At 37.1% G+C, this 27,548-nt stretch overlaps 1 protein-coding gene across 3 annotated transcripts in view; it reads left to right on the top strand.

Annotated features, from left to right (window-relative positions):
• The first annotated feature begins 1,056 nt into the window (after positions 1 to 1,056).
• TPP2 (tripeptidyl peptidase 2) overlaps positions 1,057 to 27,548 on the top strand; it is a 68,141-nt gene continuing 41,649 nt past the window's right edge. For all 3 annotated transcript variants that reach the window (XM_063102437.1, XM_063102435.1, XM_063102438.1), the window contains exons 1-8: positions 1,057 to 1,274; positions 7,126 to 7,254; positions 13,260 to 13,355; positions 15,131 to 15,235; positions 18,890 to 19,014; positions 23,745 to 23,908; positions 26,554 to 26,708; positions 27,389 to 27,465. In XM_063102437.1, the coding sequence (XP_062958507.1) occupies positions 1,110 to 1,274; positions 7,126 to 7,254; positions 13,260 to 13,355; positions 15,131 to 15,235; positions 18,890 to 19,014; positions 23,745 to 23,908; positions 26,554 to 26,708; positions 27,389 to 27,465 (1,016 nt within the window). In that variant the 5' untranslated portion in view covers positions 1,057 to 1,109. The remainder of the gene's footprint in view (positions 1,275 to 7,125; positions 7,255 to 13,259; positions 13,356 to 15,130; positions 15,236 to 18,889; positions 19,015 to 23,744; positions 23,909 to 26,553; positions 26,709 to 27,388; positions 27,466 to 27,548) is intronic.

The raw sequence follows: 27,548 nt of genomic DNA, 5'->3' as shown, positions 1-27,548 counted from the left end.
GCTAACTCCTGTTGAATGCCAAAAGCAGCATACATATAACTATATACACGCACATATAAACATCATCTGTTTCCTTTCTAATACAAAATATTTCATGTTGTGCATTTAAAACACTGTTCTGAGAAGGCGGTCTCGCCAGATCGTCAAAAGGGCTTTTGGCCCAAAAAAGGGCTAAGGTTAAGTCGGCATGAACACAGACATACAGATCACTAACGGGCCACTACACAACTCGGTAGCCACCGCTGCGAATCTGAAGAACCGCAAATTATGGCTCAACAATTGAATGCACAGTCGTTAAGGAGCAATGAGGAACTTCAATTTTTTTTTTTAAGTTTTTCACAAAACTGGGAAGCCAAGGATAAAGCAATGAGGCTAGGAAGAGCTCACTGCAGTGTCGCGCTTTGTCACTGGCTACAAAGACGACGGGACGGCCAACAACCCACTTCCTGTTGACTGGAACTGTCGCCTGTCCCCGCCCTACTGCTCTCACCCCCGACCACGGGGCACAGACGGCAGAACCCCTAACCTGCCCCACCAAAGCTAAGGCCACTCTTTCACAGACGTGTGCCCGAGGATTTCGCCCACACCGCAGGCGCCCTTTCCTCGGGGCAGCCCACGGGGACTGCCCCAGCGGCAGCTGCACAGAAGTTTTGCCCGTAACCTTCGCGTTGGGAAACCGTCACTTGCCCCGCGGACGGTTCCCCCTCCTCCTGGCTGGCCGTCCGCTTCCTCCCCGGTCTGTCGGGGAGTGTTTCAGCCCCGGACATCAGGATCCTGAGCGTGGAGGGAGCCACTCCCTCCTAAAAATCTCAAGTGCGGGTCTCTCGGAAAGCCCAGGTTCCAGAACCGAACCCTCCCGTAACGTGCTCAGACTCCGCCCCGTCCCCCGCAGCCCGGACAACCCTCAGGCCTAGCGCCGGAGAGCGGCGCCGTGGCCTACGTAGCAGCGCGTGATTGGCCGCCTGGCCCTGGCGGGCCGGGATTGGCGGGCGGCGGGCCGGCCCCCCCCTCGCCCCCGCCTCCGACCCGGGGCCACTCGGGTGTCCTCCCGCTGCTGGTCCACGCGCAGCCTGGCAGTTTGCCTCTTCCTCGTCCTCCAGCCTTCGTCCATGGCCACCGCCGCGACCGAAGAGCCTTTCCCTTTTCACGGTCTCCTGCCCAAGAAAGAGACCGGCGCCGCCTCCTTCCTCTGCCGTTATCCGGAGTATGACGGGCGGGGGGTGCTCATCGCTGTCCTGGACACGGGGGTCGACCCCGGGGCTCCGGGCATGCAGGTGAGGCGGCCCCCGAAGGCCGGGCGCGGACGGCCGGGGACACGGGCGGGGACGCAGCCTCGGAGCCCGGCAGGCCGAAGCCCCGCTCTGCGGCCGAGCCCGGGCCGGGGTGGGCAGCGGCGAGAGCCGGGCGCCGGGAGGAGGCAGAGGGCAGAGGGCAGAGCCGGGAGCCGGAGGGACCCGGCGGCGTCCGGGTGCCGGGGCCGCGGGGTGGGCGAGGGCCCGCAGTCGGGCGCCCGGGCTGGGCCGTGTTCCCGGCCCAGACAGAAGTCCGGCGCGGCTGGCTGGGGGAGCCTGGGTCCGCATGTCGCCCCCCGGAAAGCTCCATCCTGGTAGCTTAGGCGCTGCCGGGCAGGACACCCCCGGGGCCCCTTCCCAGCACGCCGCCTGCCTGTGCAGGTCGCTCGTGTCGTGAGCACCGGTCCTTGTCTGATGTCTTCCAACGAGCATTTTACAGTTTTTCTAATTTCGGGGGTGAGGTGGGGAGAAAGCAGAGATGGAACAAATGACGTATCCGAACTGAATTCTTATTGCTGGGGTTCGAGAGATTTGGTTTGGGGAAGAACAGCTTGTCTCTAAAAACGAAAAGCTGGCTTCGAGAAGATAACTCAGCCCGCTTCCGGGGTAGTTTCTTCTGGTCGTTTCGTGTATTCTGTTTTTAAACGATCTTCTGCAGTGTGTTTGTGGAGGGTCATTTGGAACTCATGGCTGAGTCTCCGTTTCACGTAAGAAAAAATCCAGGTTAGTTTCTTTTTGGCGAACTCTTCAAAGCTTACGAAACGATGCTTCTGTATTTTTTTCTAAGCCTCGAAACATAAGGCAACATTAAGTTTAACTTTTGTAAATTTGGCCTTTTGCTGAAATCGCTGAAATTAAGCAAAATTTCATCACTGTTCAAGGTACCGCTTCCAAAATCTTCCTTGACCAATCCTACCGTATGTCCATCCCTCCCTTGTCTATCAGTTTTTCAGCTACTTTTATCCCCTTTTCTACACTAAACTGTTTTAATAATACTTTTCTTCATCCCCCTTATATCTTCCCCCACCTAGATCGTTTATTGTGCTCTCTGATAATTGAGGTAGCATTTTGGAGGTTCGGAAGTAATGCGGGGATTGGAGGTTTGGCCCACTCTATAGGAGCTCTGGGAATCTTGCTTCCTGGTGTTCTTCAGCACTGCCCTGGAGTACAGCGCACCTTATGGTGACCCTGCCTGGCAGCTTTGGTGAATTAGAGGAGGAGCAGGCGATGAGTTCCCGCTTGGTAACTGTAGTTGTACAGTTGCTGTATTAATAACTCTGAAGACTTGAAACAGTGACAGCTATCACCTCACTGAGGCGTTATTACAGAGTAGTAATGCTTTCCATCCCGCTGTGGTGTGTGTTTACTTTTCATAGGGATAAGTGGGAGGAGAATAGTTGGGGTAAGTGATTCCCTAGTTCTGTTGTTAAGGTAATAAGAGGAGCAGAGAAGTTTGGAGAAGTACTGCTCAGTAGAAAATTTGTAAAATTTCCACATTGCTTATCAATTTTTTTCACTTACTCTCCGAAGGTAACAGTAATCTTCACCCCACAGTGTTGTTATGAAAATTGTGAGAGGATAAATTATATGTGACATTTTAAAATGTCCAAGAAAAGTATTAGATAAACACTAATTTTTTTAAGCAAGTGTATTTTTTGGAAGCTTATGCTGTATTTTTAATCACTATCTGAAAGGTAAATATGTTAGATGTTTGCACATAACATAAATATTCAAGCAGTAAAATACCTAAATCAAATGAAAACATAACTCTTCTAACACCTTTGGCTCTGTGGTATTGACCTAAATAAGGCCAGTTAAAAGAAATTCAGTAAGGTGGCTTACAAACATGAATGAGTTTTTAAGGTTTTTTTCTCCTCACCTTTAACGAGTTTATTTTGTAGATCTGTGGCCATTAAGATAAGAAGGTGGATAGAAATAAAAAGGAAGGAAAGAATGAAATAGGAAGAGGAGGCTGGACTGGCCATTAGGGAAGCCAGATAGGAAACAAGTAAAGGAGTTAGAGGTGCAAGTGAAAACCGTCAAGAATGCAGTGGGTTGTCTCCTTCTGTGATAGCTTCCTCGGGCCCAGTTCTCTTTTGTGACTGCTGTCTGGACATGTTAAAAGTGGAGGTTCTACAGCATGAGAAGAGTAATAATTACATGAATGATTAAATACTTCTTCAGAAAATATTCAAGCACCTGCCAGGTGCCTAAGGTTGTGTTAAATGATGTAGTCCTGCAGGCTGTGACTGTTACAGAGATTGATTGGGAGGGTAGGGGGAGAGTAGCCTGTCAGAGCTGGACCAGTCAGGTTTCATGGACAAGAAGGAACTTGAACTAGGCTAGAATATACACTGTATATGCAGTAGCCAGTAGGTCTCCCTGTCACCAGTCTTGCTTCTCTTTGATCCATCCTTCACATTGCCAAAATTATTTTTCTTAAAAACCAAACCTTGTATTGCACCTTTGTTTAAAACAAAAAACTGTTGTGGATTCACAATTGCTTTTGCATAAAAATCCAAAAATTTGAGCTTTGTATGTAAGACCCTTTACCATCCAGCGCTAGTTTCCTCATGTAACCTTAATTTTCACCATTTCTTCTGCCCATAGCCCTTCGTCCCCCATCCTTCACCCCACATCTCCCCCATCGAACCTTTCTCTCTTTTCCACTCACCCAGATATTTCAGGTCTTTTCCCAATACATGCCTTTGCATATGGTGTTTAATTTACCTGCAAACCTTCTACCATCACCTGTAAACTCATGCTAATCCTTTAAGACCCAGCTGAGTCTTGACCCCATTACCTTTTGGGAAATCACCTGATTTAATTCAGCCCCCCACCATATATTTATGTGTATGTGGCAGCCATTGTGTTAGGGCTTGTGGCTTCAAAGATGAATAAGGTTCAATCTCTGCTAACAGAGTTATTTAGGTTTTTTCCCCTCTTTGCTTTCATAGCAATTTGTTCATATCAGCCTGATAACACTTTAAATATTTCATTTTACTATTTCTGTTTACATGCCTTTTTCCTGGTTAAGTTAAAATTCTTTGAAAGCATATATCAAAGTTGTATGAAATGTGATTGTAAAGTTAAATATTTTTGTTGAATGGAGAAGTATACAGTATATGTGCATAATGTAGGAATGTGATTTCTTCATGGAGAAAAAAAGGTTTGGGGAAGGCGATTACAAGTACAGTTGACCCTTGAACAACGTGGGTATTAGGGGAGCCAACTCCCCCCCCCCCCGCAGTAGAAAATCTGAGTATAACTTTTGACTCCTAGCCTACTGTTTACCAGAAAAGCCTTACCAATAACAGTTGATTAACACATATTTTGTGTTATATGTATTATATATTGCATTCCTACAATAAAGTAAGCCAGAGAAAAGAAAATATTAAGAAAATCATAAGGAAGAGAAAATACATTTAAAAAATGTTTAAATATATTGAAAAAAGTAGATCCTTACAGTTCAAACACATGCTGTTCAAGGGTCAAATGTAGTCCTATAAAAATCTATTTTTACATTCACTGAACTATAATAAACTATAATAAGTAAGTTTATATATGTTATATGTATATATATAAATGGTTACTAATTTTAATTTTTATTACTTTTTTTTCAAGTAGCTTTCCTTCATTTCTCCAAGCTGGGTTTTGTGTTCTCATATGCTTTCACAGATACTGTTCTGACCCCTATTATTTATTGTCCTGTATGTAATTATCTCTCTACTTAACGTGTCTTCCCAACTGATAGTAAGCTTTTTGAAAGCAAAGATTTTTTTATTCATTCGTTTTTATGCTGTCTGAATAAAAGTCACCAAGTATTATTTGTTAAATCTGCGCTTGCTTAAAAGAATATTTTCAGTATTTTCTCTGAAATTTCAGGTAAATAGTCATACATTCACTTAATTTTGTTTAAGATAGCTTGCAAACTTTCCCCCTTTTGTTTCAGTCCTTTCTACGAATGTTTAGTGAATTTCCCAACCCTCTCCAACACTTCCACCATAGTGGTTACAGTGGAGACATAAAGTAACTTAGATTTTTGACAGATTGGAAAACCTTTGAGCAGTTTGTATCATTCACCCAGCATAGCCCAGTAAGCATTTCTGTCTCCCACCCCAGCACACAGGGGTCAATACTGTAGTTCTTTCCATAACTCTGTCCATTCAGTCCCCATTTCCTATGCGACACCTCCCTCACCTCAGAGGTGAGGGATATAGCTCCGGTGTTAGCAGTTCAATTTCCATCTTTCCTCCTTTGCTCCTAAAGCTCCATTCCAAAATTCTCAGGTGGTTTGCCTTTTTAAAAACCCCTCCTTTCTGACCCTAAATTCCTATTTTTGTCTTTTTATCTCCAGTGGAGTGGTTGCCTTTATCTAATGTTAAAGTAAGAAATGTGTGGATAGAAAAATTGCATATATAAGAATTTTTAATGAGGATTTGTGTGTGTGTATAAGAGACTGAGAGAGATCCTTGTAAGTAAAGCTTGTAAAAATAGTAGATGGTAAATAAGCCACTAAATCCCAATAGGCTTTTTTCCTTTGCTCCTATACTGATTATGAGATTTCTAATGAGAAGAATCTGTCTGACTTGTTAGTGATCTCTTGTTATTCTTCATCTCAAGTCACTGAAGTTGTTTGCTCATTGAGAAGATGAAGGTAGGTGATTTGAGGTCTTAGTGCTATTGTATATCTTTCTAATTACATACTTATTTGGAATATGTTTTAAAATAGATTATTTTCTTTTATATTATTAGTACATAATCGAGCTAGTTTTAATTGTGTAGGGTTATATTAACTTCTTAATTGTTTTCATTTTTATTTTGGTGGATTTTCTTACGTTTTTCTTTATTACTTTTTTTGTTTTTTTGAGATACATAGCCATCCCTTCAAAATCAGCATCTGATTTAAGTTTTAGCATAATTTTATCAGGATTTGGTATAATTTCCACAGTGATTTATTATTATTATTATTATTATTATTATTATTATTATTATTATTATTATTATAACTTTGAGCCTTTTGAGTGTTAGAATTCTTATTTGTTACTAATATTGACAGTTCCCATGAAATAAACATCCAACTTAAGAATTATCATACATAAAAATAACAGCTGTGCCTGGAAGGCCTTTATGGCCGCTTCAACCTGTCAGACCCTCTGGGGTTCTATGGTAACCTGATTGAGGTGAGATTTGAGTGTACCAGCTACCCCCTTTGCTTTGCCTTGTAAAGAAAAAAAAAGTGTGTGTCTTTGTTTCCTCCACACAGTGAATTTCCCTCTCCTTTAGGGTATACCTTAACTCCAAAGCTTTGAGGGTACTGCAGAGGAAGTACTTGGTGCTGGGGAGGGGCCAACAGTGGAAGGTGAGAGACCTGTGAGGAGGCAGTCCACATTAGGAGGGCAAGAGATTATGGTGGTTTGGAGATTAGAACAGTGGTAGTGAAAATCAGAGAAGATGGATTTGAACTTTATTTTAGAGGAAGAATTAACAGGACTTCCTCACTATAATATAAGATCTGTGAGGTCAGGGAATTTTGTATATTGATGGCTGTTGTATCCCTAACAGCTAAAATAGGGTGTGGCCTATAGTAAATGTTGGGTAAATATTTATTGGGCGAATATATGAAACACTTGAAGTATTCCGTGGTGTTTCTATGACTACATTTCCTGTTATTTGTCAGGCTTTGGCTGTAAAACAATTAAGTTCTCTTTTTTAAATGAATGCAGATTTTGCAGAAAATTTTATACATACGTATATATAGTGGTTTGCTTTGCTTTTATTAAGGATAAAAACCTAAAATCTATAATTCATATTTTAATTGTCTCAATTTCAGGTTACAACTGATGGAAAACCAAAAATCATTGATATCATTGATACAACAGGAAGTGGTGATGTGAATACTGCTACAGAAGTAGAGCCAAAAGATGGTGAAATTATTGGTCTTTCAGGAAGAGTGCTTAAGGTTGGAGCTTTTATCTCCTTATTAATGTTTTTTTCCCTTCTGTTTTTAGCCTCAAAGCATTTAAAGTTTTTAGCTTATATTTGGGGGGGGGAGGGGTATTAGTTACCTATTGCTGCATAACAAATTACCCCCAAACCTCATGGTTTAAACAGATATTTATTACCTCAGTTTCTGTGAGTCAGGAATCTCGGTGTGACTTAGCTGGGTGCCTCTAGCTCAAGATATCTCATGAGGTCGCAAACTGTCGGCCATGGCTGTGGCTTCATCTGAAGGCTCAACTTGGATGGAACGGGGAGGAGTTGGTTCTGTGCTACGTGGGCCTCTCCACAGTGCTGCTTTACAGCATGGCAGCTGTTGTCCCTCAGTGTGAGTGCTTCAAGAAAGTGCCTGTGATGAAAGCCATGGCGTTTTTATAAAGTCATCTTGGAAATGATACCCTGTCACTTCATTATATTCTGTTCATCAGGAGTGAGTGAGTAAATCCAGCACACACTTACGGGGAGGGGATTTCACAAGAGCATGAATACTAGGAGGAGTGGATCATTTGGGCCATCTTATAAGAAGGTCAAAAAATTTGACAAGATGACATTTTTTAGCTCTACTGTTATGTATTCTCTGCCTATCCATATAATGGGGTTTCTAAACTTAATTTTTAATTGTGTTCAGTATATCCATGTAGTTTAAACATACAAATATTTCTACAAGGCTTCTAACAAGAAATGTTAAGTCCCTTGTCCCATCTCTCCCCTGCTGATTTTAACTCAGACTTAATGTTCTTAAGTCTCTGATACCTTAAATTTTATTCAAAATTTTAAATAACATGCTGATACTTTTTATTTTTTTATTTTTTCTAGTTTTAGACTTTATCTGTAAAATGTTTGGAAGAAGAGGGTTTAACTCTCAGGTTCATTTCTGAGAAATTTTCTTCCATTGTCTCTTGGAAAATTTTCTACCTATTGTTTTTGCTATTCTTTTATCTGGAACTCCTGTGAATTGGATGTTGTACCTCTTGAATCGATCCTACGATTTTCTTATGTTTTCCCTCCTTTACTTCACTTTTTTTTTTTTTTCCTGAGTGATTTCCAAGGTTTTCTCAACATTATCTTCTAACTCTTGTATAAATTTGACTAAATTTTGCCTATTTTTAATTGCAAAAGCCCCTTCATGTTCAGAGCACATCGTTGTATCGTGTATGCAACATTTTCTCTCTATGATGACATTAATTATTGTCTTGAGTTTTTTTCCATTTCATTGTTTCTCCCTTCCCCTTCTTCCTTTCTACTCAACCTCCTCCTCCTCCATCTTCTTTCCTTTGTTCTTTTTTTTCACCTCCTCCTTTCTCTGCCTCATCTTCCTTTTCTCCTTTCTTGTTCTCTGCTTTTTACTTCAGATGTTTTCCTTGGCTGTCTCTTATTTAGCAAGGCACAAAAATGGTGATTGGAGGCTCTCTCTGCTTGTTCAGAGTCTTTCAGTGGTGGGTTTCACTGTATGCAGTATGTTTTTTTCCATTGGGATGCTCTCAGTTCCCTGAAAGAGGACCTTGGCCTGTTTGGCTGGGATTTAGGGGAAGAGTGAGAGATAAGCCTGGATGTTAGTATTCAGTGAGTCACGCCAAGAAAGGGTCTGGGGTGATCTTGTACGGACTCTTTTCAGTATGTCCCATCTCTCTCCTTGGCAGTGTAAGCCTCTCCAGGAGGCTGACATCCCAACTTCTTTCTGGTTCAAATAGAGAGAATTGCCTGGTTGCTGAAGTTTGGGCAGGATGTGGGATGGGGCAGTGGGAGTCTAATTGCCCCTTACACAAACTTTCTGCCAGTCTTCTTGGTTATAACTCCCCTCTCCATACGTACATAAAAACGTGCCCACACACATGTTCAATTTAATTCTTTTTTCAAGGATGTGCAGGTGTTCAGATATTTTGCCGTAGTCATTAAAAAGAAGAATTATTCATCATTGGGATTTTGGCTAGTTGGATCTCCAGCTCTTTAGCACACAGTTTTCAGAAAGCAACACAATAAAGTCATTAAGTTTATTTGAATTAGTCATGCTTTAAAATGAATTGAATGAATATATTCTATTTCTCCTTCCAAATTGTCTATAAACTGCTAATAGTGTCTTATTCTCCCATTTTAAGATCAACTGCTAGTCATGTATTTTGAACATTTCAGTAATCTCATTCTCTAAGGATTATATACCTAGGCCTCCTTGATAAGCTACTGGTTAGTTACTGATAATGGCCAGTGGTATTCCCATGGGCAGGTTAGAAGCAAAAAAGTGAGTAGAACATTAAAACCTTTTATTGTAAAATAAACAAACGTAAAATACTTATATACCGCTTGATGAATAATTAGAGCAAACATCATTGTAGAGCAAACACCATTGTATCCACTATCCAGATAAGACAAAGAATATTGCCATACCTCAGAAACTTCCTGCGTTCTTCCCCATTTCAGCTTTTGTGACAATCATTTCTTTACTTTCCTCTGTAGTTTTACCACATCTATATGGATACATACAATGTACAGTACAGTTCTGAACTTCACATGAATGTCCTCATTTCTGTTATATTTTATGTCTTCTTCCTTCCCTGTTGTTTGGGAGATTTGAGATTCCTGAGATTTGCCTGTGTTGTTGCACGTAGCAATGATTTGTTCAGTTTCATTACTGTGCAGTATGCCATGGTTTATATATACTACAGTTTACTGTTATGAGCAGTTGAGTTGTTTCCAGTTTGGTACCATCACTAACAATTCTTCAGAGAACATTCTTGTGTAGGTATCCTGTGCACTTGTGTGTAGATACCTCCAGGATGCGTGCCTAGGAGCAGAATTGCCAAGTCATGAAAATACAACTTCCTTAGGTCATGCCAAGCAGTTCTTCTCAGAGTTTGTCCTGAATACATTTCCATTAGCAGTGCATAAGAGTTTCAATTGTTGCACTACCCTGCTCACACTTGGCGTTTTCAGACTTTTTAATATTTGAAAATATACTGAGAATCTAAGTATATCACATTGTGGTTTTAATTTGCATTTTCCTAATTACTAATGAGGTTGAACACCTTTTCATATATTTAGGCATTTGGATTTCCTCTTTATGAAGTGCCCACAAAAGTTCATTTGCCTTTTTTGTTTTTATTATGCTATTGTCTGTTGTTTTCTCACTGATTTGTATGATTTCTTTATATATTCTGTTTACCTGTCCTTTGATTATATGTGTTCCAGGTGTCTTCTCCCATTCTGAACTTGTATATTCACTTTCCATGTGATGTCTTTTGATAAATGGAAGTTCTTTCATTTGGTTGAATATCAGTCTTTTCCTTTTTTGATTAGGACTTTTAAAGTCTTCAAAAATCTTTCCTGACCCCACAGTCATGCAGATCTACTTTTTAAAAAAGTTTCACAGTTTTTCTCTTTATATTTGTTCTAGAATTCACTTGGAATTGATTTTATACTTGGTTTGAAATAAGAGTCCTATTTCTTTTTTTCCATAAGAAGACTCAGTTGTCCGAACACCATGTATTAATATTTCATAATTTCCACACTGATTTTCAGTACATTCTTTTCACTTTGCAACCTTTGAAATGTGGTGACCTTCTGAAGTCTCATTTCCTATTCTCTTTAGTTTTGGGGTGTTTTCCCTGCCTTCCCTTATTCTAATTTTAGTAACATTCTGGAAGGGAGCACAGTGCTTTTTTCATTTTATGACATTAAACTTGAAGTTGTTTTAAAATCATCAGTATTTAGCTTTATGTATAAAAAGTAAATAAATAAAACCAGGCATAGTAATGAGTTGGCCAGATTTAGCACAGTATTTAGATGCAGTGACAACCAAAGGAGACAGTATGCATGTCCACTGGCAAGTGCCATGAGGCTGGCAAGGCTGAAATCATTTTCAGGCAAAAAAAAAAAAAAAAAAAAAAAAAAAAAGCTAAAAAGGCTTATTGCATGGTACAATAACATATCTGATGACACTTGGCTTATTAAGAAAAATGCTGAATTTGTTCAGCAGGAGCAGAGAAATGAGATGTAATTAGTAATTAAAGAGACTATATGTCATATGAAAATCAATCTTACTGCATTGTAGTTACCTGAACCATTTTAAAGATACTAATTTAAAATGGTCAAAATATAAAGATTTGATTCTTAAAGAGACAAAAAATAACTTCATTTATGTAGAATAGTCAAATACGTAAAATAATGTATTCCATAACTGCCTCATAGAGTAATGTTAGCTCTACTCTAACTTGGCTAAGGTTAGATAGCACGCCATGATTATAACTTTTATTCTCTGATTTTTTTTTTTTTTTTTTTTTTTTAGTGTAATTTTTGTAACTAATTAGTCTGCCTTCACTACAAGGAAAATGTCAGTTGTGATTTGAGAAGTATCTGGTTCCATTGACCCTGCAGATTTTGGTCTCATTTGTAATTAAGCATAAATCTATTGGATTATTTTTCTTGTATTATATATATTTTAAGTAACTGTGATTAAATGCATCTTAACACCTTTTTATTATGCAGATATTTTAATTAGTTATTCCATTTAATCCTTTGGCATTTCATGGCTTCGTACAAAAAAGTTGTCACTAGCTAAGGGTTACAAAGCCAACAGTGTAGTGGGACACTTGTGATTAAATATTCTTTGAATTTGCCAGCTAGTGACTACTTACCTTTACTTGTTGCAATACTTTATCATTGTTGCTATTATATCATGGGCTGTTGCAGGAACATTAGAGTTAAGAATCCCTATTCTCTAAAGAAGGTTGATAAGTTTTGAATGAAAAGCACTAGTTTGTATGCCAGCATACTTGAAATTTCACATTCTGCAGACATCCAATTGATTCAAAAATGATTGATACATAAACCTTTAAAAAGTCACTATTAAGTATATCTTTGAAGTTCTGTAAATGATTGTTTTTCTCTCTTTAGTCGTGAGAAAATTTTACCCAAAAGTTTTCTACCTGTGAAATAATTGGACGAGGGACACGGGGATGAATTGGTTAAAGATAGGGCACAAGTCAATGAGTCAGCCAACTCTTAGGGGCTGATTATTCAACCTCATAATTTATGCACATTTAAAAGTTGTTTTTTGGGGGGATTATCGCAGTCCTATAATTGCAAAGAATGTGAATGTTCTACATTTTCTTAATTGACATTTCAATTTGGTTAATGCTCAAAGCATTTTATTGTTCATGAGAATCATAAGGTAGGGATTATTTTCTTCCTTTTACAGATAAGGATGTAGAAGCTGCGGGTCCCACTTGGTGTAGTGTAGAGTTTGCATTCACAGCTAGATTTATCTGACTTTAAAGCTCATAGCCTTTACACTGAATATTTTGGTCTCCATAATAAAACTAGATTCCAGTTTTCAACTTTCTTGTTGCTTGGGTAAGTAATTTAATTTCTCTTTGCTTTCTCCATTTGTGAACTGTGCAAACTCTTTACATCATTCTATTAATTAAAGGCTTTAAGTGCTATTTTTAAATACTTTGAGGTAGTTGGAAAGAATATTATAAGATGTTATATATAATTAACACAATTTTATAGAGCTTTTTTAAGAGCTCAAAAAGCTTTTGTTTAGTATCTAAGCATTATCCCTGTATTATTGTAGAGGAGAGTGAAGTTCTTTTTCTTAAAAGGTTTTGTAAATTCCTTCCCCTCCCCCAATTTGATGGGTAGTAGACTGGAAAGGGGGGAGATGAGGTGTCTCGATGTTTAAGAGTTAACGATCTTAGCAGTTTAATTAGAGTATATGTTTAAAGCACTTTATAAACTATGAAGCAGTGTATAAATGAAAGGTATTATTCCAGATGAACCATCTTATGTATGGATGAGAAGAAGCCATAGAGACATTAAGTGACTACTTAGAATGTCAAGAGTATTGCTCTAATACATGATGCTGCCTATCCACGTTGAGCTGAGTAGAAGTAAAATACATTTTTTCCCAGTAGTGTATTATTGGAATTGGGAAGCATTAAGCGAGTGAGCAATGTTACATTTTTTCTATAGATTCCTGCAAGCTGGACAAATCCGTCAGGCAAATATCATATTGGCATAAAAAATGGCTATGACTTCTATCCAAAGGCTCTTAAGGAAAGGATACAGGTAATGTACAACCCAGTACTGGTGGCCTGCATATTTTCTTCTTCAGACTTTATTCCTACTGAAGAAAAAAATTTTATCATAAAATCTCATTAACTCTTAATTATTTAGGGGGCTGGGTGGCTTTCAAACAATGACTGCTTAAAGAAAGATTCTGTTCAATGGAATGTTACCATTTAGAGTCATGGTTCTTAATCTTGGATGCATGGATAAACCTAGGGAATCTGTGAATATAGTGAAATTATATTCATGTTTTTGTGTATTTGTGTTTTTCTGGGAGATGGTATGTAGCTTTCATTGGACTTTTGAAGGACTTATTTACTTGACAGTTGATTTAAAGTCTAGACCTCCTTATTTGTTTCTGTACTTGTAGTTTCATGGTAATTTGTCCTGTTTTTCTTGCTGTTTAACTAGCCTTCTTGCACCCAGCTAATCATATTCAGTATTAAGGAAAGGGTTAATCAGACCTAAAACTGCTAAAGTATAAGAAACACAAGCCTGTCATTAGAAAAATGAAAATTGCAAATAAAGTAATAAAGAGCATGCTTTAAAACAGTGCTATTTAGTAGAACTGTCTGTGATGATGGAAGTGTTTGAAATGTTCAGTATCTTCTCTGTCCGTTATGATAGCCACTAGGCACAGCACAGTAGCTATTAAGAATTTGAAATGTTCTCAGTATTTCTCAATATAAAATGTTCTCACTATAAAAATTTCAGTTGAGGAATTGAAATGTTAATTTTATGTAATATTTTAAAATTTAAGTTTAGATAGCAACATATGGCTGATGGCTACTGTATTGGATAGTACTGCTTTAGAAGACTGCTATAACACTAGTAGCTGAGACAAGTCCAGTGTTTCAACTGTAAAACAAGATGTAATCCTTTGACAGTGAGCCTGATGAATAAGATGGGTGGGCTCTTTCATCTGATCACAGTGTTGTTATTTGCTCCTCCAGGGGTCTGTGAACCATAAGAAGTTACTCGGTGTATTATATGTATAACCTTATTTGTCAGATTCTAATCATTCTGCCAAAAAAAAAAAATACAAAAGAATAATGCACATAACTTTTATTAAATGCTATTTTATTTTAAAATTTCAGGCTGAACTACGCAGATATATCCTGGCATCTTTGTGCAGTATATTAAATTTAATTAACTGAGTGGATAAGGGACAAATTAGCAAGATTTAGCTTAGTTGAGTTGATTATTTTACTTGAAAAGATTCATTTTAACTATCAGACTTTCATTGGGAGACCTTCTGGGTTAAAGATACCGGAGATAAAGTTTAAGACCAATTTCAGTAAAATAGAATCTTTTCAAGTCAGAGGATGGAAAAACCTAACCTAGAGAGGGAAGAAATTGAGGAAGCCTGTGTGTCTACTAAAATGCAGCTGTAGTCTTCCTCTAACTCTCTGCTTGTATTATTTGGCTTTTGGCATCTCCCAATTTTGTGTGGGTCCAGAATATAGTATTTTCTTACTTCAAATGATGGAATTGAGTCAGTTTGGGGGCATTTTACTGTATATTCTTGGACAAAGGGAGGTTTTAAAATGGGGGATATGATTTATAAAAATATATTTGGATATGTCATGGTAAATTTGTTCTTGTAAAACCTAGATACAATGAGTTAACTACCCAGTTTTTAATAATTGATCCATTACTTTATCAATTTCATTATAAATTCACAATTGGTAACAAGGTCCACACTGAAATGACTGTCTAGGTTTTCCTGAATTTTTGTCAACCTGATTGCAAGGTAATTTTTCTGTTCTTTGCAGAAAGAACGGAAGGAAAAAATCTGGGACCCTGTTCACAGAGTGGCCCTTGCAGAAGCCTGTAGAAAACAGGAAGAATTTGATGTTGCCAACAATGGCTCTTCTCAAGTTGGTGCTAGTCGCTTTCATTTAAACATTACTATAGAACTGTATTACCATAGAGTTCTTGGAGAACTGATAGACTTTTTTCACAGGTTATCTTTTCTTCACAAATTTTCTTTTAATTTGGTTAATTTTGCCAATTTTTCCTTTATTATTTATTCTGAAGTCAATTTACGTGTGTGTTTATCCATTTTTAAAAGCTTCCTAATTAACATAATACACATAGGTAAAAGTACGTACATCTTAAGTGTATAGTTATAAATTCTTCCATATGAGCTGCACCCAGAAATCCCTCTTGTGCCTCTTTCTAATCACTGCTGCTTCCTCCTCCCCAAAGGCAGTCACCATCCTGACTTCAAGCACCAAACCATGATTTTGCCTGTAGTATTAGTCCACTTCTGTTGCTTATCTCATAAATACCTGAAACTGGGTGATTTATAGAGAAAATGAAGTGTATTGCTTACAGTTTCAGAGGCTGGGAAGACTACAGTCCAGGGAACACATCTGGTGAAGGCCTTGGTGATGGCAGCAGTGACCCTGGGGTCTCACATGGCAGAAATGGCAGAGCGAAGAAAGAAAGAACTTTTCACGTGCTCTTTTAAAGCCCTCGGAGCCATGCCCATGACTACCATTAAACCATCAAGTTAATCACCTCTTCAAGGCCCCACCTTTCAGTTATCATGATAGGATTTTCCACCTCTTAGCAGTCACAGTGGAGATCAAGATTCTAATACATAAAACTTAAGGGACACAATTCAGTCCTTATCACCTGTTTTGAATTTTATAAAATGGACCCATACAGTACATGTATGTTTTATGTGTAGCTTCTTTGCTCAATATTATGTTGTGATATTCATTCATGTTCGGGTGTTACAGTTCATTTTCATTGCTCTGTGATAGTCTCTTGTATGGATGCACCACAATTTATCCATTCTGCAGATTGCTATTTGCTTCATTTTGAATTTTTGACTATTAAGAATAATGCTGTTTTAAACATTCTTGTGTGTGTCTTTTGGATGTGCCAATTTATATTTCTACAAGAAGTAATTAGAGTTCCCATTGTTCTATATCTTTGCCATTCAGTTTTTTTGAGTCAGTTTATTAAATGAAAACAGTGTCTTTGTGCTAGTTCTAGCAACTTTGGACAGCACAACTGTGTAAAGTAGCAAATGAAAAGCCTTCATAATGCCATCCCCCAGAGATGATCACCACAAATCGTGTTTATCCTCCTGGATTGTTCTTTTATTGGATGCACGTACCTTTTCTTAATAAAAAAATGGAATCATGTTAGTGGTTCTCAACCCTGGCTACTTTTCAAGTTACATGAAGAGCTTTTAAAACTGCCAGTGCTTATGAAGAGGAATTAAATGAAAGCCTTGGATTGAGGGGCGTAGGCATTTTTAAAGCTCCTCAGGAGATTTAATTAACATGCAGATAGGGTTGAGAACCACTGGCCTGTGTATGTCTATATACGAATTTAAATTTTATTTACTTAATCTGTGTAGATCATCCTTTTTTTTTTTTTTTTATAAAAAAAAAAAAAGATGACCAATAAGGGGATCTTAACCCTTGACTTGGTGTTGTCAGCACCACGCTCTCCCATGTGAGCTAACCGGCCATCCCTATATAGGGATCCGAACCTGCGGCCTTGGTGTTATCAGCATCACACTCTCCCAAGTGAGCCATGGGCCAGCCCTAGATCATCCTTTTTTTTAACAACTGCGTAATTTTCTATTCAATCAATATTTGTACTTCTTCACCCTCTCACTGTTAGGCTTATTAGACGTAGTATTTCAGGTGCTACCCATATACAGCAAACTTTATAAAAGAGGGATCTGGATTTTATTATCTATTTTATTACATTTTATATACCAAAAATGTCTATATAATTGACTATTTCCTTTAAGGAGGAATAAATATTGAATATATTGAATAAATAAAAAAGAAGCATAACAAGATTTTTAGAACATGCGAAAGTCAAATTTTTATTTACTAGGGTGATTTAAGTAAATATAGAGCAATCTAATGTAGTATATAGTTACAAAAAACAGGTCAAAGCATATGAAATTGCTTTTTTTATAGATCAAAAATGATTGAATAGCAGTTTTATGTGATTCAACCTAATATAGTCTATAATTATATGTAAGTATTATTACATCTTTTTAAAGGGGATTTCAAAATGCTTCATTTTTCACTTAACATTAGCGCTCACAGTCCTCGTTTTCAAACATTGGGGGTTATACTTTTTGGTTCCCAGATGCTCGTTTGTGGAACTGATACTGATGGGCTGGTTGATTCCAAGCACCTGGAGTGCTTGAAAAAATAGTTCAGATCTCTGGGCTTTTATATCCTAATATCCTGATTTAATAAGTGGAGTGAGACATGGAATTTATCTTTTTAATTGCCTTTTAAATGACTGTGATTTGCAGTGACATTTGGTAACCACTGGCCAGGGTCATCATTTTCTATTCTACCAGTTTCTGATGGCCTCAGAGGATTATCAGGAGGAAGAGTAACTTGCTCAGATTGCACAGTTAATGAATGGCTGAACTGGGGTTTGAATCCACATTGTTTGGCTATAGGACGATACTCATACCACACTATTCGTAGAAAGCAGATGCGTTTCAGACACTATTAAGTGTACTTGACCAGTGGGTGGCTTTTTCTATAAAAGACCAGATAGTAAATATTTTCATTACTCTCTGTTATGACTGCTCAACCCTACCCGTGTGTCATGAAAATATAAACAATATGTAAGTGAATGGGCATTGCCATGTTCCAATAAAACTTTATTTACACAACCATGTCACAGATTAGATTTGGCCCATGCACCATGATTTGTCATTCCCTGCTGAATCTTAATACTATAGTAACTATGTAGTGAGTCTAGAGGTATTTCTTGTTTTTTAAGTTATAATTGGGTGTCTTTGAAGAGTTTTAATATGTTATTATTTGTCTCAATTTCTGTATTTATATGCTTTTACATCCCAATTTATTGTCTGTTTAAACTCATCATTTCACTGATTTTTTTTGAATACCTAACTTACCTTTGATACTGTAGGTTAGAGAATGTCTTGGAGGGGTAACACATGATAGTGCTAGTTATTAACTAGTTTGTACATAATTTGTTTTAAAGCATTTGCCTACATTTTTGACCTCAGAGCTAAAATAAATTTTAACTTACCCCATTAAATTCTTCTATATGTTTAACTTAGCAAATTCTAAGAGTTAAGATGATTCATGGTTTTTATTACTTATTTGGGTTCTCAAGAAATAAATTTGAGATAGAAAAGGTTCTGATACAAAAATCTTAAAAGTCGATAGATAAACCCATTTTATACTAATTTAATTTTAAAGTTACACAGATTTCAGATATGTGAACAACACGTGTCTTGGCTGTCGTGTAGCACAGTGCCATTCCCAAAGCAGGCAGAGCAAGTGACTGAGTTTGAGTAAAAGAAGCACTTTTTAAATGTTTAATATATTAATTGATATCTGCTTCATTAAATTTAACCACAAGTTGCATAGACAGAAAATTTTCTTACTTTTTTCCAGGATAAAATGATTTTACTATTGGGCAACATTGTGTCTGGTTGTGTGTTAATACAGCTTTCAGAAACACAAAATGTACTGATATTAACCTATTTTCTAATTGATTAGGCAAATAAACTAATCAAAGAGGAGCTTCAAAGTCAAGTGGAATTACTAAATTCTTTTGAGAAAAAATATTGTGATCCTGGCCCTGTATATGACTGCTTGGTATGGCACGATGGTGAAGCCTGGAGGTAAACTTTATGTACTTTATAGACTTTCATTGAAAAATGTTTTTTTCTACCCTGAAGAAGATTAGACCCCTAGAGCTGCACAGAGTTTTGATGTATGTGACAATATTGCTCAGCAAAACTATTTGAGAACCAAATTGACTTTGGGTAGTTTTGGACAAGCTCTTGAACTTCTTAGTAGTTAGTATTTTTGACCTGACCTTTATCTGTTTTAAAGAAACTCATTTCATTAACCAACCATTAGCAGATTGATCATTGGCGTATGTGGATATGTTCCTAATTGAAGCTGGACAGTTTGGAAAGTAACCGCAAGTGAATGTTGCAGAGCATTTACTATAAGCATTTTAAGGGCAAAGGAGGAAAGTTGGGTGAAGATTTAGAAATAGAGGACAGGGTAGCTAAATTTAAGCTAGGCAGTATAATACAGTTGTGGGAGTTGCTGTCTGAAAGTTGGAATCCTAGCTGTATGACCTTGAACACATTATTTAAACCTCTCTTTGCCTGTTCTTTGTTAGTTAGGACAATAATAGTACTATTTTTAAAATAGTAAAATTCTCTTTGAAAATTAAATTTAGTGTTTCTAGACATAGTAAGCACTCCATAAATGTAAGCTTTTACTGCTGCTGCTGTTTCTACTACTACAACTAATAATAATGTGATTTATACCAAGTTAACTGTCATATACAGTTTTCAGTTCTTTCTTCATGGCTTGTACACGGCAGATAGGTTTCTTGGAGTTGGTTAGTCTGACTTCTTGAATTTCTATTCTTATGTAAATAGTAATACATTCTTAATACAGATGTTTAGCCATATGTGTGTTTTAGGGTTTCTGCAATAAACCAGGGACCCTTCCTGGAAACTTGTACTCAAGAATCGTTTTGTAGTTTGAGTTCCTGCTCATATATAAAGAATTGTTTCATAAGATATGACAAATACAAAACATGACATGACTACTTAATTATTATTCTCATATTGTTTACCTTTACAATGTGCCTTTTTTATTTTTTATTTTATTTTATTTTATTTTTTTGTCCTTTTTTGTGACCGCGCTCAGCCAGTGAGCGAACCGGCCAGCCCTATATAGGATCCGAACCCGCGGCGGGAGCGCTGCTGCGCTCCCAGCGCCGCACTCTCCTGAGTGAGCCACGGGGACAATGTGCCTTTTTTAAAGGAGGGCTTTCCTCCTTCGTGTGCAGGTACTAATTCACCTCTGATCACGAGTGTGTAAAATGTTCAGTTGAGTGAGAAATCCCTGCTGCATTTGGAACTGCGGGTGAAAATAAAATATCTGCGTATAATTATTTCAGTCCAAATGATATTAATGTAGTGTATTTAGGTATGTTTGGTGTGTGTGCAGGTGCATACACATTTCAAAAAATTTTTTTTCCAAAAGGTTTACAGTGTTTGTAATATTAAAAAGTTGTTCAAATGCATAGTTTGGTAAATCTTGGTACATCCACCATTTGACAAAACATGATACAGTCACTCCAAGTGATAAGTCTTAGGTGAGTTTTAGTGTGGGAGAAGAGGCAAGGTTAAATGTGAGGAAAATGCCAAATATAAAACAATATATGGGAAAATATACTACAAAAGGACTTAAAGAAATAGTAAAATATTAGCAGGAATTGGGTAGTGAGGCAGTAGGTGGTTTCATTTAAAGTGGTTCCCACAAGTTCTGAAAATGCTACAGATTACTTTGTCCTGAGGAAAAGGAATTTGGGGCCAGGATGTCCACAGTGTCAGCATATGTTTCCAAAAGACTTTCTTGGTCTTTTAAGGCAGTTGAGAAAGTGATTCACTTGTAGCAGTGTGTTGACAAATATTCTAGGATTTCTTTTAGAATTTTTGTGGTGGAAATAGAGTTTAATCAGACATTAAGAGAAACAAAATCTGAAATCCCAGAGTAACATTTTAGAGGATTTTATTGTAATCATGAAAAATATCGCTTTCAAGTGCTATTAGAAATAATTTAACTTCTTTTTTTTTTGTTTGTTTGTTTTTTTTTTTTTTTTGCATGATACAGTTTATATCCTGTAGGGCTTTGACCTCAGATTTCAAATTTTTTGAGGAGAATCTTGAAGATCCCAGAGTACCTAAAGTAAATCTAGGTACTGTCTGCAAATGTTCTCATTTCAGAAATGCCAACCATTTTTGAGGGGAGGTAAAGTGACCTTTTCTTTAGGTACCTGGCTTGATTTGTTTTGTTCTTATAAAGACTGTCAAACCTTCCCACCCCCTGCTACATTTCTACCATTTCTCTGCACTTGGCAGGTAGCCACATTCAACTCTACTCTTGGCGTATTTGTCAGGATGTGTAGTATCAAATTCACTGTCACTCAAAATTGAGCAAAAACTGGTTGAGAGAAACAGTACTTATAGAGCATTAAATAAGGGAAAGGCTATTAATTGTTTTCTTTTCAGTGGTTTTTGACCTTGTTATGTCATGTTTCCTTTGTGATTCTTGATGAAAGCTGTGGCGTTTTTTTCCATAGAAAATTGATAAAGAAATGTTTGAATATCAAGGAATTTATAAAATATAACTCCCACCTCCTATCCAGTCTTAGGCATATTGCTCTGTGAATCTCATTTTCATATTCCTTTCTCTTTATCCTAACAACTACTCCTTAAATTAAGCCAACCAGACCTTCAGAAAGTTATAACCTTGCACCACATTCATATTTGCCTTCTGTGGAGTTATTTGGTGAAGTCAGTAATAATCTGTGGTTTGATTTGATGCTCGTATTATTGAGTCACTCCATGTTGATGGTGGTTATAAGACACTGAAGTGTGAAATGTGTCCTGTCTTTGCTATGAGAATGTTGTTAAAGTTGTTGATTCATTAATTCTTTCATTATTTGGCAAATATTGAGCACCTTCTTTATACCAGGCGATACCTTAGGAGCTACTCCCTAGGCTCTAGACTCCATGGAAACATGTATTGGGAACATCTGAAATAGTCTGGGAAGCATCAAGAAATATTTCCTGGAAGTAAAATCTTAAGTTGAGCCTTGAAGAATCAGCACAGTTATCTAAGCAGAGAGAGTAGAAAGGCAGAGAGAAAAAATCCACAGATCGTTGGAGGAACTGTAAGAAGTTTGATGTGGCCACAGAATGTATGATGGGAGGAGGAGGTGAGGGAGGTAAGTGGAGGTATGATCATGGAGGGACCTTGTTGCAGTTTTAATTTTATACTTTGAGCCACTGGAAGACATGGTAGGTTCCAGGCAGAGTTCAGATTATCAGACTTGAAATAACCATAGCTACAGGGTGGAGGCAAAGCAGGCCAACCGGTTAGCAGGCCATCAGCTCATCTGTCAGCAGAGGTAAGGCAGAGACTGGAAATAGAGTGTGGACACATTTGGGAGATGGGATTGTGTGGTTAGGTAGGCTGGGATGAAGGAAGGGAAAATTTCGTGGATAACTTCCAGAGTGGATGCTGGCACTTACGTAGATTTTGAAGCCAAATGTGCTACTCTCCAGCATATGAAAGATTTGATGGCATGCATTTTACCTGTTATCAATCCTGAGTCCATTTGATATGCTACTTGTTTTCTCTTTGCCTCCTTTTTCCCATGTGTTCAGTTTCATATACCTTGGTGTATTCTATAACCTTTGAAATGCTGTAAATCATTTTAGAGTATCACATTGGGGTATGCATAAAACACTTTCAAGGATTCTCCTTTCCAAACTGTTATTTGTTAATGAAATATATGTTTTGGTACTTATGATAAATGCCTTCACTGTGCTATACCATTGGACTTCCATTAATTCATCTTAGCAGTTTTGACGGATGTGCTTAGCTTGTTAAAACACAATTCGTATTGTTAAAAATGTGTACTAAGGTCTAACAGCTAAAAACATACTATTGAACTTTAAATGATGTGCATTCAGTTTATGACTTTTTACATATTAGATTTATTTAGTTTTAATCAGACTATTTCTAAAGTATTTGGAATAAATATATATATATATATATTTTTTTTTTCTTTTTTCTTTTTTCTTTTTCTTTTTTGTGACCGGTAAGGGGATCGCAACCCTTGGCTTGGTGTCGTCTGCACCGCGTTCAGCCAGTGAGCGCACCGGCCATCCCTATATAGGATCCGAACCTGCGGCGCTGCGCTCCCAGCTCCTCACTCTCCCGAGTGAGCCACGGGGTCGGCCCAATAGTTGGAATATATATTTTAAAAATTAAAAAGTTAATAAAATGAGAATGAGCAAACAGGAGGACAGCCATAAAATTATGTAGAAAATGCTTTTTGTAAAAAGCAAATGTTTGCCTAGGGCCGTTATAACTATGGGACTAAAGCTTGGCATGATTCATCTAGTTTCAAGGAGCCTGCATAAGCTATTGGATTCACAAAGCCAATACTAAAAGAAGCAGCAGGAAGTAAGGCCTAGGCTGTGTGTCTAAATCATCCAAAACTATTCTAAAGCTCTAGTACAAGCTTTGGTTCTAATTTCTTAAGTGGCCAGATGGTTTTCTACGTAAGGTTTTGTGGTGGACAGTGTTCTTAAAGCCCGTTGTGCATGGTTTAAGGACAGTTCCTGTAAGCTATCTTAGCTAATCTTTACCGCAGACTGTGTGGAACAAAGATCTAAACCAGGCAGTTATTGTGTTTGTTGTGGTACAGTTAGTAGGATAGTAAGAAGATAGCTGAGAGACTATATTACGATTTTTAGGAAAGTAAGAAAATTGATAAATTTTGTTGTCTACTTTTCTTCTCAATTAACAGAGCCTGCATTGATTCGAATGAAGATGGGGACTTGAGTAAATCTACTGTATTGAGAAACTACAAAGAGGCCCAAGAATATGGCTCCTTTGGCACAGCTGAGATGTTGAATTACTCTGTAAATATATATGATGATGGAAACCTGCTCTCCATTGTGACCAGTGGAGGTATTCTGTTTTAGATTTACTAATGAGAGAGAGATTTACGAAGTGGTAAGGTGATAAATTTCAATAGCCCAGAACAACTTTATAGAGAATTTAATCTATAGATCCCAACTAAAGGACTAGGTCTGGAAGTATAGGTGTAATTTGATTCACCAGCAAGTGTTTTTTTAAAGTCATAACCATGTAGGATCCATTAGAAGAATACTAGCATGGTCCAACTTCAGAAAATTCATCAACACAATTAATCTTATGAACAATAATTTCTAAATGTTAACCCTTGATAAATTTAACCACGAGTACAGAGAAACATATAAAAGTATCCTCACTACAACATTCTGCATAATTTCCAAAAAGTTGGAAACTATCTAAATACCCATTAACAAAAACAAGAATTTTTTTTTAGAAGTTGCATGTTATTCATACTATGGAATATTATACAATAATCAAAATGAATAAATCTCTATGTACCTATGTATATAAATCTTAAATACATAAATTTTAATGAAAAAATGTGTTGCTAAAACATTTATGTAAAATTTAAAAACATGCAGTGTTTATGGATGTGTGTTTGTGAAATATATAAAAACATATTGTAGTATAGCCAAAGTACAATGAACTGAACATATGTATATAATTTGATAAGATTTGATATCTTATACACCAGAGAAATCACGATAATCAAGATAAGGAACATGTTTCACCCCCCAAAATTTGCTGTATTCCTTTGTAATCCAGCCTCTCTCTACCCGCATCCCAGGCAACATTGATCTGCTTTTTGTCACTCTAGATTACTTTGCATTTTCTAGAATTTTGTGTGAGTGGAATAAAAAATGTGGGTTTTTTTTGCTGATCTCCTTTAACTCAGTGTAATGATTTTCAGATTCATCCATGTTATGATGATCAATAGTTTGGTCCCTATTGCTGAGTAGTATTTCATCATATGGATACACCGTAATTTATTTATCCATTCACCCATTGGTGGACATTGAGATTGTTACATTTGTGTACAAGTTTTTGTGTGTAAATATGTTTTTGTTTATTTTGGGTCAGTATCTAAGAGAACTGGTTGTATAGGGTAAGTGTGTATGTACTTAATTTTTTAAGATATTTCCAAACTGTTTTCCAAAATGGCTGCACCCTTTTACACTACCCCGAGCATATGTGAGAGTTCCAGGTGCTCCATGTCCTTGCCAATACTTAATGTGATCGATCTTCTTGATTGTAGCCACTCTGACTGGTGTGCAACCAGGTGTTTTGGGTGGGAAATAACATTAAAATTCTGCTTTCCTATTTTTATTGGAAAAAAATAAAATAAGGAATGCAGAATTGACAACATTGGGTGCATACTTTGCATGACAACAGTTGGCTAGAGCATAGGAGTCCCAGCACTGCAGCAGACCCAGTTCTGAGGGTCATGTGCCTCACTTGCCCTGGAATTCTGATTCTGTTGTCCCCAGACATTGAGGCCTAGTGCCAGGTGTCAGTTTTCATTGCACTTGTATTGTTTTTCTGATAGTAGTGGGATCTTTCTCTGTATTCATGTCTTTTAAGATACTTTTTCACTGGGAAAAAAAGGCCTTTTGTTTTTGTTTTTGTTTTATTTTATTTTATTTTATTGATATATAACATGAACAAAAAAGTTACAGATCACAAATCGTACACTCAGTGAATTATCACCAGGTGGACACTTGCGTGTAATCACTACCCAGGTCAAGAGATAAAACATTATGAAAGCCCCGTCATGTCTATTCCCACTCAGTGATCTGCCCTCCCTTCTCCCAGAGTTAACTACTATCCTGATTTCTATCACCACGTTTGTTTGGACCATATCATATTGCTGTTTTTGTAGATCAGAAATAATAAAATAGTGGCAATTTCACATTTTCTATAGTTCAATATTTTTCCATTTATATAAATGGAATTAATTCAATATGTATTCTTTTGTATGTGACTTCTTTAGTTCAACTTTATTTTTGTGAGCCTCGTCTCAATGTCTTAGTGTCCATGTGCACACATTTCTGTTGGGTGTGTAGCCAGAGGAGGGATTGTTGGCTCATAGCATGTGCCTGTGATCAGCCTTCACTCCCACCAGCAGTTTGGGGTATGCATCCCCATCCATACTTGCTGTTGTCAGCCTTTAAAATTGTCTATTCTCGAAAGTATGTAGAGGTATCTCATTGTGGCTTTAATTTGCATTTCTCAGATGACTAATAAAGTTGAACATCTTTTCATATATGTATTTGCTATTTGAACATCCTGTTTTGAGAAATGCTTTTTTCACATGTTTTACCCATTTGGGGAGAATGCGTCTTTGTATTCTTCTTTTGGATTTGAAAGATCCTTTGTTCTGGATATAAGCTCTTTGTCAATTACACATGTTAGGAATACTTTCTCTCCTCTGTGACTTGCGTGTTTGTTCTCAGTGAACAGGGTAGAATCCAGGGTAGCAGAATAGTGTATGTAATTCAAGGAGTTTTCGTGTTCGTAAAATATTTGAAGAGAGTTAATATAGTATATCATCAGATATATAGATCAGAGTATATTTTTATTTGATTGTTTTTTATCATGATTAATAGTACACAAATTGAATGGTTAAAGCATATAGTCTATGGGAGTACTTTTTCTTTTCTCCCTCTTTTTGCCTCTAGGAGCTCATGGGACTCACGTAGCTAGTATAGCAGCTGGGCATTTTCCAGAAGAACCTGAACGGAATGGGGTAGCTCCTGGTGCCCAAATTCTTTCGATCAAGATTGGTGATACAAGACTAAGTACAATGGAAACAGGCACAGGCCTCATAAGAGCTGTGAGTATTTGTTAATTGTTGGATTAGAAGATTAATGAATGATGATCTTGAGTATTTTTAGGTTTATAAAGTACTCCTGGTTTATCAAGAATATGTTAAACTACATTTGGTGTATAGGATTTTGTTTCCAAAGGCAAAACTGCATATTAATTTATTTTAAAATTATTTTTATTAAAAAGTATTAGGATAAAGTTTCTTGAATTAACCTTTATGAAAAAATTACTTATTTTATATTTCTCATTTCTAATAATTCCCTTAGCAAGCAATTTTGAGATACTTATAAAAGAAGGAAAAAAATGACCTCTTAACGAGCTTGTTTCCTTAGTCTAAGAGGAATTTAAAACCTCAACTTATGTCTTGCACTTCATTTTAACATATGAATTATATTTTACTTTAACATTAGTGATTTTAGAATCTAGTCAGGACCATTTCATTCCCTCTACCTCTCTCCCCCTATAATCCCACTCCATTCTGGAAATGCTAGTTTTATTTTTTATTGACTACTTACTGTACTGTGTGTCTCCTACCTTTCTCTTTTTGTTTATCACCATATGCCTAGAAGTAACTTATAAATTAGAGCAAGATTGGTTAAGAAACTATAGGATTATATGCCTTTATTTTACTGGCTCATCTGTTTCTATAAATTACTGCCTAAACTAGACTCTTAATCTTTTTAATAGATGATAGAAGCTATAAGTCATAAGTGTGATCTTGTCAACTACAGCTATGGAGAAGCAACTCACTGGCCAAATTCTGGGTGAGCATTCTTTAATAGTTGTTAGCTGTAGAACCTTAGCTGGTGAAGAGTATTAAATGATGTGTTTCATAAATGGATTGAAC

Source organism: Cynocephalus volans, chromosome 7 (genome assembly GCF_027409185.1).
Source record: "Cynocephalus volans isolate mCynVol1 chromosome 7, mCynVol1.pri, whole genome shotgun sequence".
Classification (NCBI taxonomy): Eukaryota; Metazoa; Chordata; class Mammalia; order Dermoptera; family Cynocephalidae; genus Cynocephalus; species Cynocephalus volans.
Note: the sequence above shows the minus strand (reverse complement) of the source record. Positions and strands in the feature narration are given on the sequence as shown.